Source organism: Procambarus clarkii, chromosome 76 (genome assembly GCF_040958095.1).
Source record: "Procambarus clarkii isolate CNS0578487 chromosome 76, FALCON_Pclarkii_2.0, whole genome shotgun sequence".
NCBI classification, from domain to species: Eukaryota; Metazoa; Arthropoda; class Malacostraca; order Decapoda; family Cambaridae; genus Procambarus; species Procambarus clarkii.
Genome location: NC_091225.1, coordinates 7,912,592 through 7,931,069, shown reverse-complemented (window position 1 = coordinate 7,931,069; position 18,478 = coordinate 7,912,592). Strand labels below are relative to the sequence as shown.

The 18,478-nt window shown below is 34.0% G+C and overlaps 1 protein-coding gene and 1 long non-coding RNA gene across 2 annotated transcripts; both read left to right on the top strand.

Annotated features, from left to right (window-relative positions):
• Positions 1–8,922: 8,922 nt before the first annotated feature.
• Positions 8,923–9,984, top strand: LOC138357162 (uncharacterized). The gene is made up of 3 exons (XR_011224841.1): positions 8,923–9,019; positions 9,402–9,495; positions 9,848–9,984. It is a non-coding gene; the product is annotated as an uncharacterized lncRNA (long non-coding RNA).
• Positions 9,985–10,447: 463 nt separating this feature from the next.
• LOC123771529 (uncharacterized) lies at positions 10,448–13,280 on the top strand. Its single transcript, XM_045764124.2, has 5 exons — positions 10,448–10,460; positions 10,884–10,975; positions 11,439–11,640; positions 12,173–12,357; positions 12,947–13,280. Exons 1-5 carry the CDS (start codon positions 10,448–10,450, stop codon positions 13,160–13,162), a joined length of 708 nt encoding a protein of 235 aa, XP_045620080.1. The 3' UTR covers positions 13,163–13,280.
• The last annotated feature ends 5,198 nt before the right edge of the window (positions 13,281–18,478 follow it).

The following is an 18,478-nucleotide window of genomic DNA, read 5'->3' as shown; positions in this document are numbered from 1 at the left end:
TAGAGTCTTGTACCCATTAATGGGGCCATAATTTTGGAAGCATCTTGAGAAAAGATCGGGATTATGGCATTAAAACTAGTAGTCATGCTATTATCAGATACCAACTCCACTTCTTTGCTCTTTTCTATGGCAACCTGGTTCATGATAGTATATGGCCATTTCAGTATACTTCTAACACTATATGACCATGGATTGATTGTTACAGAGTCCCTATGTGGAGCATACACAGGAATGCCAGAGATCGTAAACAGTTTTAAAAACTCATATTTATTATTACTATTCAGCATCGTGGGGAAATCTCGATCTTGCAAGTCAGATATAGTGGAGGTCATTGTTACTTGACAATAATCATCTGGATCATTTTTAATGCGCATTATCAACGTTTTAGTTTCATATTTTCCACCTCTTACTGTTGTACTCAGAATATTTTCAGCTAGATCTATTTCATTTTGGAATTTTTTAGTGGTTAATATTGCTCTTATTTTATTAAGCAAGGATCTTAACTCTAATTCATATTTTTTAAATTCTTTTTGTTCTAACCGATCTCGAATAGATCTACTACTGAGTTCCTCACTAGCTTTAATTGATTTAAAAAATCAATCAAAGGTAATACATCTGAAGGAACTGGTTCTTTCTTATTACTAATTTGAATAATAACAGAATTCCATTGTCGAAATACTTCATTCAACTCAAATAATGATATACGACGAAACTGGGGTGAAATGTGACATCCATTATTACCATATATTAATCTAAGTTGTTTCACTTGTTCTTGTTCACAGGGAAAATATACCCACTCATTCAGGTAGAATTTGTCCTTGGCTATACCCCCTGGCAGTAAGAAACCTTTCACTGACAACTTCAGGATCGGTGAAGTTCCATCAGATATGCATCCACCAATTTTCTTCATCTCTTCCTCTAATTCATCTGACGTTTTCGCCCAGAAAAGTGAAGGCATATTGGTACTACCATTGTGCAAACGCGACCTTATATCCAGACTATACTGAACGGGAAAGTCACATCCCATACCTAACACAAAAACCTCACAAATCTTATTCTCAACCTCATTCATTTTGTCAGTAACATGACTTGGCTCAATCAATGTTGTATTATGATGGCCGTCAGTAATAAGAAGCACTTTGATATACCTCTCCTTACATTGGTAAACTTCATGTACAATAGTTTGTAGGGCACCAGTCAAATCTGTACGACCATTAGCAAAATCACTATATATTAGGTCTGTTTCTGATCGTTTTAATTGAACTTTACTGCCAAACACGGACAGATTCGTTCTCCCTACTAAATGAGGTGCCACATATTCGTTCCACCCTGTCATTACACCATTCCAGTAAATGAACATGGATCCTGACACATCTGCCATGAGAATATTGTAGGTACTTGCTTGATGAGACACATTATTCTTTGGATCCGCTCCCGTTAATAATAAATCTGGTACTTTAGCTGGCATCTGGAACACTATGTGGGTCTTCTCTTCACCTTCGACATTCTTCTCTTTAATAATACAGAGTTCCATTTCCAATATCCTAAGATCATTTGTCTCTTGTTCATCATTTTCCTCTATTATAACCATTTCAGGCGGGAGGGGGGACAACATTAACTGCTGTGTAGATTGTTCTAAAAATAAAAATAAAAAAAACATAAAATATATTAAAAAAAAAGGTATATTGTAAAAAATGTATATAAACATCTATATATTCGTATTATTACCTACCATCCATTGTTTCCTCTTCTAAAAAGGGACTTGGACTACTAGATTTTGGGTTCGTTTCAGCTTTCTCCAAGTAATTTCCCATTATGTCAGTTTGTCCTTAAGGAGAGGATGTGGAGGGCATCCTGACTGCTAATAAACTGAAGGCCCAGATGATATTCAACTCCTTTTATATAATCATACAACATGCACTTCACTTCTGTTTCATTGTCACTGATGCATCCAAGATGGACTGTATAGTAGGCATAATGTATTGTAAGATTTTTCTAAGGTACCTGATGTTTGAAAACATATGATGTTTAAATATTTTTTTATGAAGAAGGTTTGAATCTTTTTCTTATTGGATTATCATCATTGTCTTCAACATTTTCAATTAATTCTTCATCATGTTCATTTAAATTAAAGAATTGATTGGCATCGTATTCTGCCTGAACCTTACCCAGATTATTAATAAATTCTATTATACCACACATAATTAAACTTATTCCAGTTTGAACCAAGGCATGTATTATTATTGTACTAGAAGAAGTTGGTTGATAGTGTTTCATATCTTTCATGTCTAATGAAAGAAGCATTAATAATTTGTCAACATGTTCATTCTTGTTATTTTCAATGCGTTGTAAACTAATTGTAATCTGCTTAAAAATCAGGTTTATTGACGATAAATACTGTGGATATTTCTGGAGAGCAATGTCTTTAATTTGTTCAGAAACAATTTTAAATAATTGAAAGAAGTCTTTAACATAAGAGTGATCTGATAATATGTTTTGTACCAAAGTTATCATATTTATAATATTTCTCAATTCTTCATCGTCCATATCCTCTAGATTTTGATTACCAAATTCATAAATAGATTTAGACATTTCATCATCATTGTTTTTAGGAGAACATTTTTACTGAATGTATATTTTCAATAGATATCGTCGTAATTCTTTATTATTCTTTTTCACTTTATAATCAAATACATGACTGTATAAACTACCTCTATCTTTTTTTGGGAAATGTGGTCTAGGAGATGATGGTAGAGGAGGAGACGAACATGGCAAATCTGTTAGTTCTGGTTGTTTTTGTTGTTCTAATTTTGATTCTGGTTCCATTTTAGGTTTAGGTCTTGGTTCAAGTTCAAGTATGGGTTCGGGTTCAGGTTCGAGTTCGGGTTCTAAAGAAATTTGTGAAAATAAAGGTAATGACGATATTGATTCTGAAGACAGTATTCTTGAGGAATCTTCAGATGATGTAGGTAAATATAAATTATTATTAATAATAGATTCCATTTTTATTTACTAAAGTAATAAATGTACATTATATATTTCATCAAATCCCAAAAATATCATAATATTTTGAATGAAATTAGAATCTTGATGGTTGATTGATTTTTCCATCATAATAAGTTTAGAAAATTGACTAGTTTGCCATTGAATTAATTTATATTTATCTATATTTTTCCTTGGACAATCTATTAGTTTTACTGACACATAAATCCCATTTTCATTTCTATAACAGTCCCAATGAAATTTTTCGGGATAAATCACACTGAGTAGTAGCGTTTGTAGTTTGAATTCAACTTCACGTCCAGCCATGAATTGACAGAGGCGATCATTGTGATTTGGATTGCATTTAATATATTCTTTATATTCGGTTAAATATAGATCTTGACTGGCGGATAAAAACATGAGAATGAGGCGATTTATTTCATTTAATAAACATGCACATGTTGAATTACTCTTGGTGGCTTTGAAATGTAAAGGACAATGTAAATGTCTACAATCTGGGTTCTTTTTACTATCTGAATAAAAATTAATAGTCTTCAAAAAATCTTGATATCCTCTAATTAAATTTTTGGAGAGCATTTGACAAAGATTAGTTATACTATGTGAAGTTGGTGGAAAATTATTACGTTTATTATAAACTTGTATAGATCTTGGTATGGAATATTCATCTAACTTAATTTCTTCTCGAAATTTATAGATAGTTGAACTCTTTATATTAAAGACAGTAAGATACTGCAATACCGGTAATTTAAAAATGATTTGATTAATTCCATAAACCCAAGCATATTTTACATTAAATTTGGTTACTAACAATTCTAGGCACTTATTCAAATCATCATCGTCATCATCACTAATCACTTCATCTTCATCTGCCTTTAAATGTAGAGATGTATAAATATTTTTAAGAGGGAAATGAAAAGCTGATTTATTTACATTACAAAAACCATTAGACATATTTACTACTAAAACAGAAGCTTCATAAAGAATATGATTTTTATAAAGATGGGGATTATAATAACTATCATTTGGTTCATAAGATGTTTTTTGAATGTAGTTGAAAGCTAACAATAAACAATTATTGTCCATTTTATATATATATATATATATATATATATATATATATATATATATATATATATATATATATATATATATATATATATATATATATTATAAATGTTAGAAGATTGTATGTTATATATATATATAATATATATTTATTTATTTACATATTTTTTTATTTATATATAAACGATTCGTTTATTATTATTATTATTATTATTAATAATATTATTATTAATATTATTAACTGCAGCATTAGTCGTAGCAGTATCAATAGTAATAGTTGTACCAATATTATCAATAGGGCTATTTGCAATTGTATTAGTAGGTATATTATTATTATTATTATAATTAGTATTAGTATTGTTATTATTATTAGATATTGATAGAGAATTATTATTTATGGTTGGTGAAGCTTCTTTAGATGCCAATGGGTAAGTGTGATCTTCCAAATTAGAGATTGTATTTACATTCATATGACGATAACGTTGTCGTAGGGCCATTCGTGCATTGCTACCCTAGTGAATACTTTCATCATTTGTAAGCAATTGGTTAACTTCACCAACGCCACCCTCACCACTAAATTCTTCATCTTCTTCATTTCCACCTTCCATGATTATTTCACCTTGATTAATAAACCTTTTTAAAAACTCCTTAACGTTTGAATGTCCTAAAATTTCACTAATAATTTTAAAAGATAAAATATAATTCTTACCTAATTGTCTTGAAAGACTGTTAAAAGTACGTGTAGCAAAATCAGCTCTGAGTGAATGGAGACCTGCCCCTTTTAAATCTTTTTGAACACTATATTCTTCATCAAGGGATAGTTTCTGATTTCTTTCTTTAGCAACTTTCCAAAGATAACTTTTAAAAACTTTATGTGTACTCTGGTAACTAGAATCAAAAATAGGTTTCTTGAGGTTATCTTGAGATGATTTCGGGGCTTTTTAGTGTCCCCACGGCCCGGTCCTCGACCAGGCCTCCACCCTTGGAAGGCTGAAGCAACCCGCCTTTCTTTTGAGGAATTGATATGTGCAATAACTTGGAAGTCATATTAATTTATAATGGGACCAAAGAGCCAATGTTATTCAAAACTCCCGCACAGTGACTGACATGGGTACATCACCGACCTGAAGAAGAAGAATACAAACCTCTGGCAGGAGATTGCTGATTTAAAAAAAAAACTTTCGAACAGTTGAAGGCTGCCTCATTTCATTTTTAATTCCACTGTAATTTTCACTAAATAAAAGTGTGTATGAATTATAAAATATATTGCTTTATTTTTTTTAATTTTGCCTTTATTATTCTAGTGTACATAGGTAGGGGAATGGGGCCACCTTTTAATTTCACTGTAATTTTTCACTAAATAAAAAGTGAGCCCAGAATGGGAACAGATGTATAATTAAAAAGTAAGATGATAATGTCAGTATGGCTGGCACTAGTTCCGGTGAGTGTCAGTACAAGTTGTCATATGTCGGTATTGTGAAGACTGTCTAGATACGTGAAGGTGGGTTTGGAGTGAATGAGGACGACGCCTTGCACCCACCTCCTCCAAATAGAGGCGAGGGGGGACAGGAGACATTTATAGCTTTTTGGAGACATGATAAATTTAAGCTATCTCATTGATATATCAAGTGATTCTCCCATTGAAGTTGGGGAGAAGAAAAACATCTATTTGGAGCAGAGGAAATAATCATTAAATTTTGTGTGTAAAGTTACTTCACCCGATTATCCCACGCTGGGCTGGATGGGCATCATTCATCTTTAAAAATTCGTATGTACAAAGTAGTGGGTAATTTTTCTTCATATTTAAAAAAACTACGGATAGTTATGAGGAGGGTATACTCACACACAACATATTTGTGTTTTTTCAGGTGGTAACTTAAGTTGTCATCACACCCATTAAACAAAACCAATTCATCATCTTGAAATACTACTTTAATATGGTGTATTTCAATTTTTTCCTGTGATGAGACCTTCGACATCAAAATCACTTGGTAGGTATTTTCAAGCTTGACTCCATTATTTTGTCTCATGAATAATTCATATTTTATTCCCCACTTTAGTAGTATTTCTTCAAGTTTTATTAACATAATCTTTACAGATTCAATTTCCCATATTTTATTGGGGTTAGTAGGGTTGGGTTCAGTCTTTACAGATTCAGCTTCCCATATTTCATTGGGGTTCATTGCTTTGCTTGTTGGGTTGGGTTCACTCAGAGTCTTATCATTTTCAAAATTTGCTGTTGTCTTGTTAATATCAGTCATAATGGTGATCTATTTGAAATCTGTGAATGTAAAAAAAAAAAAAAAATATGTTAAGGCATATGTAACTTAACTGATTAATCAACATTTTTATCTAAGATAGTATAAGGTGATGCAGGACTAATAATTAGAGATTTAAGTAGCCAGAACGTCGTATTTGGCCTGCTATATAAATAAGACCAAACAAGACCCTACCTTACCCAAACTAAGTCAATATAATTATATTATCTTATTATATTATAATATTATCAAAGTGGACTCACTAGATACAGCACAGGACTAGGGTTGTAACTGACAGTTGAATTCTTTTATATATATCTTTTCAATTCTGACTTGAGGAGTAGGAGGAGGAGGGGGGGGGGAGTGGAAGGTGTGGTATGATGCAGGGGTGTGCAGGCCCAAATGCGTCTTCCCATAAAGCATAGTTAAATCGCCTTCAAGTATTTCTGATTGGCAAAAAAGAAGAAAAAATAGTGAGATTAAATGGGGAGCACGTAGGTCAATGTTGTTTAGCTGGACATTGTCGAAGTTGGGTGTTCCAGATAAAGGTAAATAACATCTTTAGTGTGTAATTATGGATAAATTTCAATGTAATTATGAAATGCATGAATTAATGTCAATCTCTGAATACACTTAGATGTTTGTCATTTTTAAACTTGGTATACAATATTTCTAAATCCAGTATTACCATTCAAAGTACATAATTACATTATTTTTTGGAAAACCAGGCAAATGTGGTGTACAATGCAGAAGTTGTGAGGCAAGCATAAAATGTGTAGACTGCTTTCATTTTTTTGTGTCATAAATGTGATCAGCAGCAGCATTTTGTAATGCCTTTCCACCAGCGATTCTGCTGGAAAAATGGGTTCTTCGAGCCTTCAGACCCAACACAAACTGTGTGTTCAGATGGGAATGTCATTCACTGGAGTATGTAATGTACCTGTAGTCTGTTTCTTATACTCTCATTTCTATCCTGAACCAAGCAGTGTTTTAAAATTTTATTTAGTTCATGTAATTTTTTAGTAGTTTTTGTATTGGTCATTTTCCTCATTAATTATTGATTACCTCATTAATTACAGATTTTTAGTTAAATAAATGAGTTTTTATTTGTCATTAAATATAAATCTTTCATGTAACTCCAGTTAATGCTAAAAAAATTATTAGTAATTTAAAATGTAATGATTGAAACATGTATTTATTTTGCTGCATAGCTGATCTTGTAAATTTAATTGTTACCAGAGCCTGTTGTACCAGCACATCCACCTAATTCCTGCCCGAACTGCAGTGAGAGCAAGTTCACAACTTTAAGCTCCAATAATTTGTGCATCTTTGTAACTTTAAGTGGTAGGTTACTTTAAGAAACGTTTATTTGATACTAGTATTGGTAGCTGGCATTGCTCAGGTGACCCAGGCTACAGTCTTCATCAATCCGTCGGCAGTCTTCATCATCAATCCACGGCAGTCTCCGTGGTGTAGTGGTAAGACACTCGCCTGGCGTTCCGCGAGCGCTATGTCATGGGTTCGTATCCTGGCCGGGGAGGATTTACTGGGCGCAATTCCTTAACTGTAGCCTCTGTTTAACGCAACAGTAAAATGTGTACTTGGATGAAAAAACGATTCTTCGCGGCAGGGGATCGTATTCCAGGGACCATAGGATTAAGGACTTGCCCGAAACGCTACGCGTACTAGTGGCTGTACAAGAATGTAACAACTCTTGTATATATATATAAAAAAAAAAAAAAAAAAAAAAATATAACCATTTATACTTCACTCTCATTACCACTGTATCTTCACTTATGAAGACATATTTATATCACATACGTATTTATAACCATACAGAGAATTGTTTATGGGTTGGTTTACACATATATTGATAGCCACACTTGAATCCCTAGCCAAATAAAATTGTTTTACTTCAATTTTTTTTATTTTTTTGTGGGGGCTGGAAGGTATGATCTGTATACCCCAATATTTAGGTGCAAGTGCGGATATGTAGATGAAGAACTTGGGAAAGCCATGCACCAATCTGGTTTTTATTCAACTGGAAGAAATAGTAGCACTTTCTACAGCATAAATCTATTGGATTCCTGGCATTTTCTCAAGAGAAGCAGCCCTGGAACTTCTCTTCAGGCATTAGTTAGTGCACTGGAATTATTTGGTGCTTCTCGAGGGCGTGTAAGTTTTCATACCATTACTGTTTTAATAGTGCAAGTATTAAATTGGTGTATAAACTTAAAAACTAAGTTTGTTACTAAGCAAATGCATTGTCATTATTTAAGAAATAGGGTTAAATATTATTAAATTAATAAATAGCATGAATATTCTAAATATATATTTTATATATGTCTAATATCATAAGAAATGGAAATGGATTACCAATCTTTAACAATTTCTCTTTTTATGTAATGCTCATGTAAGTTTATTTTCATTTCCTGCAGGTATTTATAGTCTGTTGCTTAACATGCCACTGCTTGGCACTTTTTGATAATTATTTACACACATTTTACATCTTAGCATGGTCCCATAAATTTTGAGACAACAAAAAGAGTCTTCTTTGAATGGCGTTTCCATCAGTATGAACTTGGGAGAATAAAAGGAGAATTTGACAAGGGGTGCCTTGCATGTGATACAACACCTGTGGCTGTACATATTGATGGCAACAAGAAACTGTATCGTTACAACAAAGTTGGGAGGTAAATATTCAAGATAAAATATTTAATGCTGCTCATTATTGTTAAGGTATAATGTAAGGTGTAGTAATATGTTTGTAGTACTATAAACACAGCACTGTATAATATTTATATAGTGTCATGCAACTTTTAACCAGATTTTTTTTAATTGTTAATTGATTACACTTTTATTACTTGCCTTTCAACTTCAGTTGAATTTTTTTATTTGGACTAAGGCTTTACTAATTAAAAAATATTTATTTCACTATATACATTAATTTAGAATAGGAGGGATTATGATGTGAATGCCAGCTTGGGTAGTTGAATTAGTTTTAAGTGAAATGATGTTTAACTGTCATCAAAATGTCTCACACAATGAACATTCATTAATTTAATATCATTCCAGAGGGATCAGAAACTCATATTATTCTGGTGGTATCTTCGCTTGTGACAAAGAAGTTCAAGATCACGTTTCCACTATTCAGAACCTTAAAACTCAAGTAAGAATATTTTTACATCTGTTCGAAAGCCTAAAAATAGGTTTTCAAATAGAAACCTAAGACCTAATACAAGGTTTTTACCCATACAATATTTGAAGAGTACCTTTATATATTAGCTTGAGACATTATCAATAATGTATATTAATTGGACGGTTCCTAACTATATCATGTTCAAAAAAATCTATAAAATATATGTAATGCATATTGAATAATGAAAAATATTACATAAAAAAATTACATTTATATATGACTAATATATATATATATATATATATATATATATATATATATATATATATATATATATATATATATATATATATATATATATAATTTTACTTTTGTCCAACAGAGTAGCCATATGTGTGGAGTGTCGACATTGAAAGCTGCCAAAAATAAACCTGTTTCATTTAGAAGTTTGGATGAAACCGGCATAAGCATGGCTTCCTGTCGACATGGAATTATTCTTGCTGCATTAAATATGTATCAGGGAGAACTCTACAGTTATGCCCACTATTTGCAAATGAACCGTTTACAAAATGTGTCCTTCATATGCCAGGATATCATCTGTAAATACTGGCCATGGGCCTTAAATATTTCATCAAGAGAACAGAAGTTCTCAGTTGGGCAAGGAAAGCCTTTTTTAGGAGTCCTACATGCCAAAGGACATTCTTGGTATTGTCAGGTAAATAATCTAATACTGTAATAATATTTTGACTTCGTTTTACTGTAAGTTGGAAAATATAATTTCTTTTAAACTCTTATATGTAAGGATTTATCTATGTTAAATGCAAATTGTTAATACAGTAGGTAGTTTTTAACAAACGTTATGCTATTATGTCAAAGGTTTTGTATGGAGGGCGGTGGCAAGAAGGAAGTGGCCTGACATCTGGGGAGGAAGCAGAGCAAGTATTTTCCTAACTTTCAAGATATAACAACAACACTTAAGAACATGCTTAAAGCTGGTATGTGTTAATTTTTTTTTAATCTAGTTCTAAATTTTGTACCTTTAATCAAATCAGTACAATGGTAATATTTTATGGTTATATATATCCAGATAATGTTATAAAATAATATAAGAATATAGGAAATTGCAGAAAGGCATTTTGGCTCATATAAAGTAGCATTATACTCATATGCAACCAACATATACATGTATAATCCTTGTTTGAAAAATCAAGTTGTCCCTGTTTTTATGCTTTCTTTCACATCCTGATATTTTTAATCTTATTACTCTACCACTATTTTTGAGCTCTTGGTTTCCTCTGAAATAACAATTAATTCATTCCACTTAAGACAGCATCAATATCATCATCCTTTTACTTTCCAATCAGTATTTTGAGACACAGTATTAAGATGTCAATGAATAACTAAATTTATTTCCACAGAGCGTACAGAAGAACTGACAGAGGGGGCACTCTTTTGGAATCACAGAAAAATTAATGGAATGCGTCGGGCATTAGTTGCCAGATTCAGAAAGGTATTAACATATGAATTGTTCTATACAATGAAAATATAGAATTATATATAAATATACAATTGTTCTATACAATGAATCAAGTGTATATACATGTTTTTATTTATCTTTAATCTTATTATAAGACACTAATGGTATTTTCTTCTCGTAGACAAAGTAAAATTGGATAAAAACCCACTTGTGTATTTGGGAAATTTATGTAAAGAATTACACCAAGTCTTTCACACACTCCTTGGTGTGTGAAAGAGAATCGACTTGAGAATGGTCCAGGACGGACCGAAGCGTCGTCGTCCCTTCAATTTCTAGTGTGTGGTCTGGTCAACACACTCCTTGGTGCTTTGTCAAGGTCTGAATCTGAAAAACACATACTCAGACCTTGACAAAGCACGAAGGATAGTTCAAAAGACTTTGTTAAACTCTGAACATAAATTTTACAATAAATATGATGGCATTTATTTTTAAATAGGCCACAGAGACAGCTGCAGCAGTTTCAAATGAGATTCACAGGCTTAATGTTCCAGAATCTGTTATTGAGAAATGGAGATCAGAATTACTGATCATTGCAAGATCCTTAAATAACAGATCCTCTGCCAATAACATTGAGCATACTATCGAGGCATATGGAGAGAATATAAGGCATCGCAAAAATCAGATTACCACTTATGCAGGTAGACATTAATTGCTTTTTTGTTTGTTCACTGAAACCTAAACATTAATACAGTACACAGTTGTTAAATTAGTTTTTCTATGTAAAATACTATTGGTGCAAATCAAATATTTGATAACAACCTGAAACTTTACAGTTTCATCTAAAATGAGAGCTGTATTGAGAAACAAAAATGAAGTTGAGAAAAAAAACTACGAGATCTCATAAAAATCTACAATCAGAACCTTCCGGATTTATCTGAAGCAGATGTTTTAACTGGCATCCTTCCATGGCACAATTTATTGCTTCATTAAAACACAAGTGGTATTAACACAAGATCTAATGATTCATTAGTTTTCTCAGCATTTTCAAATATTTATATATAATTTGTATTAATTGTACTTTTATATATGGAAAGACTGCAATACCATTAAATTGAGTTTATTTCCAAAGGTAAATTTTATAGATACAATTTTTAATGATGTTTAATTCACAAATGATTCCCATTATCATAATTTGTCAATCACATACTGTATTTTCATTTTGCATTATAGTGTCCCTGACTGAAAAAAGAAGTGCAGTGGAAAAGTTTGAGCTCCAGAAGAGATGTAGAGAGGAGGAATCACTAACCATTCAAGAAATGATAACATGGTTACAGTACTACAAAAAGAAAAGGGACAAACTATCCGAGTATATTCAAGAATTACAATGTGATTCTTTCCCTTCATGTCTCTGCAAGGTAAGAAATTCAAAATACTTTTTGCAATTTTTTTTTTTTTTTTTTTTTTTTTTTTTTTGAGATATATACAAGAGTTGTCACATTCTTGTACAGCCACTAGTACGCGTAGCGTTTCGGGCAAGTCCTTAATCCTATGGTCCCTGGAATACGATCCCCTGCCGCGAAGAATCGTTTTTTCATCCAAGTACACATTTTACTGTTGCGTTAAACAGAGGCTACAGTTAAGGAATTGCGCCCAGTAAATCCTCCCCGGCCAGGATACGAACCCATGACATAGCGCTCGCGGAACGCCAGGCGAGTGTCTTACCACTACACCACGGAGACTGCAAAGACTTCCATTTAGATCTTCAAAACACTCAACTCACTTAAATGTGTTCAATTAGTCAGAGTAATATTGCCATCACCTTTCACATTTAAACTATGAAACACTTCCATTTTCAAGAGTGGTACTGTGGAGAATATGGCTTTTATTATTATTTGTATCCTTTTGTTTTACTTAATCTATACTTTTATATATTTGCATTATGTACAACTAAATAGGTACAGTATATATATTTGACTCTAAGATGTTTTAAATATTATATTCCAGGATTCTAACACGTACACCATTGAAAACCCAATTCTGTCAGAAGAAGAGAAACGTGGATTATTGGCTCTTCTCAATCAGAGTCAAAAGCAATGTGCTGACAAGCTTACTGAAGCCAAACATTTATTTAGTTCCTACCAGCCAAATGAGGTCTATGAGCCTTTCTTGGAGCTCTTAGAAAGTGATGAAGATGAAGACATGTATTTACAAAATGAATAGATACAAATGAACAAATCCACAAGGGCCATGATGAGGGTTCGAACCTATGTCCGAGAGGATCCCACACGAGCCTTAATGGACTGTGTTACGACATGGCAAAAGAATTCCAACCGGGAGTTCAACTGACCTCAATCATAGATTTAAGGCATCACGCTATTGTGATTTATGTATTTAACAAATAGATACAAGATAGGCTTTTAAATTTTTAAATTTTTATTTACTTACTTTTGTCCTGTTGCTTGGTTACATGAATTGACCACACAAATTATGTTGCTTAGTTACAGAGATTCTTATAACTACATGAATTTTGTTGTTCATTTATAAGCCCATTATGTGCCTCTAAAAATTTCCACTGCCACTCACAGGATGGGTATGTTGTGCATAATAAATAAACTAAACTAATATTTTATATGCATATACTTTTGTCTTTTAATACAATAAAACTGGATTATATTAAAATATTTTCCTCATGCTGTGTTTTTCTCAACCCTCTGAAACTATCACTGGAAAAAAAAGTGGTAGCCAAGAGGAGGATTCGAACCCCTCACTTGGTACTCTCAAGCTAGCACTGTAGACCACCATGCAACTACTTTGTGAAAATTAATGCCACCTGGGATACCACTGAATCCTCTAATTAAATCCAATTCTCAATGATACATCACATCAATATGATTTCATAATACAAAGGCATGCATACTCTCAATATAAAATACCTTAAACACTCAAGTGAGTGTTGTGTATTGATGTGTGATTTAAAAGTTGAGTAGGTATGGAGGACAAGTACTGGGCTTTATTTTTTGGGATGGTAAAAAATTAAGTCAAAATGTTTATTCAGGTAAATGTACATACATAGATGAGTTACAAACATAATGTTGGATTTATAGATAGAGCTACTGCATACAATACCTAAACCCATTAATGTGCACAGCGTTTCGGGCAAGGTTTGGGTGTCACATTTCATGATTGCTTGAGAGAGGGGGAAGGAAAGAGAGAGAAATGGGGAGATGGAGGCAACGGGTATTTGAGGCTGAAATACGCAGAGTAGAAAGCTTTCAATAGAAATAGCAGCAGTAAAAATTCGTCCTGAAATGTCATAAAGTACAGGGGTCGTAAGAAGACTTTGAGAAGACTGCCTACAGATATCATAAGGACTTCCAACCATTCGCCGTGCTGGAGGACGAATGAACGTCGTCATTCCTTCCTTTTCTAGTGTGTGGATTGGTCAACATAAGGGAGGAATCCTGATTATATGTGGCATATTTAGTCGAGAATACAGACGTATGTAGGTGAAACCTTGCTGAACAATGAAATTAGGCCACTCCTAATTTTCCCTCTCCTAAACTCCTAAACTAAACTTTCCCTCTCCTAAACTCGCCACTCCTAAACTCCCTCCACTCCTAACAGCAAATCTTGCAAAAAACAAACTCCTAAATAGCACCTGCTTATCAGTTTACAATCAAAATGTTAGGTCACTTGGCAAACATTTTGATGATATGCACTGTAAGTGCACTACTTACAGCACTAGGTACTAAATTATCTTTCATCATTTTAACAGAAACTTGGCTAAGTAATGACTATACCCAACTCTACAATTTAGCTGGTTATAAAGCCATTCATAAATGCAGGCCTAACAAAAAAGGTGGCGGTACAGCAATATATTACAAAGATACCTTCATTTGCAATAGTGTCATTAGTGATAGAGACGACTATTGTGAATATACCTTTGCCAAGTTCTCCAGTAAATCCCTTAAATCCTCCCTGATAATCGGTGCCATCTATACATTTCCTAATACCAACATAGCTTTATTCTCTGACAATGTAAGGAATCTTATCATAAATAACAATCTCAACAAAAATCACATTATTCTGGGAGGTGATTTCAATATTGACCTGGGTCTTCAAAACAACCCTCAAGTTGACTATTTCCGTAACAGCATGCACTCCTGTATGCTAATCCCCACAATCACCAAGCCCACCCGAGTCACTCAAACATCTGCCACTACCCTGGATCACCTATGGACTAATATAACAGCTCCCCTTACATCTGGGGTAATTTATGACAGAACAACTGACCACTATCCTACTTTCCTCATAGCAAACATTGACACATCACCACCAGAAACCATAAAACTTTCATTCAGGCTACACAGTGAATCAGCTTTAGGCAATCTCTCTAATGCACTTCACAATATTAACTGGGAATCGGAATTTAATAATTCACAGGATATAAACTCATCAACTAACCTCTTTCTCACCAAACCTCTAAGCCTCTACAACACTCACTGTCCCCTCCTTACCAAACAAGTAACTGATAAAAGAAAAAATAACCCGTGGCTCACAAGTGGCATAATTAAATCAATCAACAAAAAACATGAATACGAAAAGAAATTTAGGAGTGGCCTAATTTCAATGGAAGTAGTTAAAAGGTACTCATCAGTGCTTACCAGTATCATAAGAAAAGCAAAACTTTCATATTATGAGACTAGATTCAAAGAAGCAGGAGGCAACATGAAAAGCACATGGAATACCATCTCTAACATCCTGGGAACTAAACAACACTCCCACAACCAGATAACACTCTCTAAGGATGGCCTTATACTGTCATCTGACTTAGAAATGGCGAATGAATTTAATAGCTTCTTTTCATCGATTGGTGCTAACCTTGCAAGTAAAATCCCACAGACTCAGACACATATCAACACATATCTCTCAGGCAGCTATCCAAACTCTCTTCTCCTCTCACCAGTCAGCCCGTCAGATGTTGTGTCCATCATACACTCACTAAAAACCAAAGCTGGGAACATCAGTGAAATCCCATCTATTGTATACAAGATCGCCTCCCATGCCCTTGCACCACCTATAGCTCTGCTGTGGGAACAGTGCATTTGTTATGGTTTTCGCTAGCTTTGTTTCTGTGAGTGCTATTATGTCTGGGTTTTCCTCTAGTACCCATTCTCCAAGCTCATTTGTTTTATTTGTAATTCCATCTATTGTTATGTACATTGAACATTGCCCTGAGGCTCATATTCTTCTGTTCCTCCTCAAATCGCCTCCTTGGTGAATGTTCTGCTGGTGGGGAAAGCTGTTCCATGGGTGTGAGGAATTGTGTGGATAACAGGGTCTCAGAGGATACTGGGATGAGGGGCGGAGGGTCAAGAGAATGGGGAGGGGGAGGGACAGGGAGGGTATGGGATGAAGGGGGAGGGAGTACTTGAAGGAAAAGGGGGGAGGGGGGACATGGCGGGAGAAGGGGAGGGGTAGCAGGGTGGGAATGGGGTGTGGGGGGAAGGGAGATTTGGCTGAGCATTTGAGTGGGGGTAGGGAGGGTTTGGGGTAGGGGGGTTTTCTATGCAGAGGAGGATGGTGTGGTTGCCCTTGTTACGTACCTCTCTAAGATACGTAATTAAATAAATTAATTTGTGCTTATATATGCTTAGTGTAATAAATGATTACATGTATGTCCATTTATATATGCGTAAAATATGTACATTGATAATTGTATACAAATTGCATGTTATATATTATATTGTTGTATGTTGGAGTTAGGCCCAACGTACCGTGGGATGATTTGCTTTTTTCTTTGTGTGCTCGGGTTTCCCGTGGGAAACTAATAATTTGTATGATCATAAGTGGATAACAATAGGTGAATTATAATTGTTGAACCTGAGTTGGCAAATTGTTCGTGGGAGAGTCAGTTGCTGGGTGGGCATGCAATCATTCCCCTGTGTTTGTGTTATTTTAATTACTGTATAAAGCAATAATTACCTTATTTTTGTTATACATATTATTCTAACCAATTACTAAGTTAGTTTAAGATTACTCTTGTTACAATATATTGCTCCATGTAAATTTTATAAATACTTGTAACTTTGGCAATTTTTCGCGGGGCAGATGTTATGATTTCTAGTGCTGTCACTTATGTAGGTCAGTAGCTTCAAATGCCCAGGAGGAGTAACATCTGTGGGAGTTAAGTTTGAGATTCTGCTTTGTCATTTAGTAGATCTGTATTCTGGGAGAGACAGTATTTTGATTTTTGTTTAACAGTGAAATATTGGTCCATCTGTACTTTATATGATATTGATTATATTGTTAATATATATATTAAAATAAAATTTATATGGATATTTCTTCAGTCCTAAAGGAAAATTTTACTTTATGACGACATTTTTACACAGGTACCTGATGTCAGACATCTGCAGGAGCTGAAAGAGTCATTTGAGCAGAATTCTGTATTGCGTTTCAGTTACCAGATGGAGAAGGACGGAAAGCTGCCCTTTCTAGATGTAACAGTCATGGAAAAGAGCGGAGGTTTCCACACTGCAGTCTACACGAAGGAAACGAACATAGGAATGTGCCTAAATGCCAACAGTGACTGCCCAGACAGGTAAAAGAGGAGTGTTGTTAATGCTTATGTCGACCGTGCTCTCAGTCACAGCTCAGGATGGAAGCAAGTAGATGAAGAACTCTGTAGGGTAAGGCAGGTTCTAGTCAACAACGGCTTCTCCAATGGTTTCGTTGAAGATATCATAAGAAGGAAGGTGAAACGCCAAGCAACACCTGAAGAGACAACTAACACAACACCTATACCCCCTATTAGACTATTTTACATGAACTTCTTTTCCACAGCTCATAAAACGGAGGAAAGGGTCCTGAAAGATATTGTTAATAGAAACGTAATCCTTACAGACAAAAATCAGAACATACAACTGACGATCTACTATGAAACCAAAAAAACGGCCAGCCTACTCATGAGAAACTCTCCAGACACAAAGCCGAACGCTTTAAAACAGACCAACGTCGTCTATGCCTTCAAATGCCCACTTGGGGACTGTAAGCCTCAAAGAACTCAGTATATAGGCAAGACAACAACATCTCTTTCTAGGCGATTAACGATGCATAAGCAACAGGGCTCCATTAAGGAATATATAATCTCTTCCCACAACCAGACCATCACCAGCTAGATCTTAGCAAACAACACAGAAATCATCGATAGATATAGCGATAGCAGGCGGCTTGACATCTATGAGGATCTACACATCAAGAAGTGAACACCAGCAATCAACAGTCAGTTAATGCACAACTATATTCTTCCCACTTCAAGACTCCTCTCCAATATAGAAGCATCAAGAAATATGGGCCAATTGGCCCTCTGCAGTTACTTCCATTCTTACCTTCAATTTACCCAATTAATACCCATTGTTTCGTGTTTTGATATATATATATATATATATATATATATATATATATATATATATATATATATATATATATATATATATATATATATATATATATATATGCATATATATATATATA

Coding starts and splice junctions, on each gene's coding strand:
- LOC123771529 (XM_045764124.2), top strand. Junction 10,976..11,438: donor TAGTTGCCAGATTCAGAAAG/GTATTAACATAT, acceptor ATTTTTAAATAG/GCCACAGAGACAGCTGCAGC. Junction 11,641..12,172: donor TCAGATTACCACTTATGCAG/GTAGACATTAAT, acceptor TTTGCATTATAG/TGTCCCTGACTGAAAAAAGA.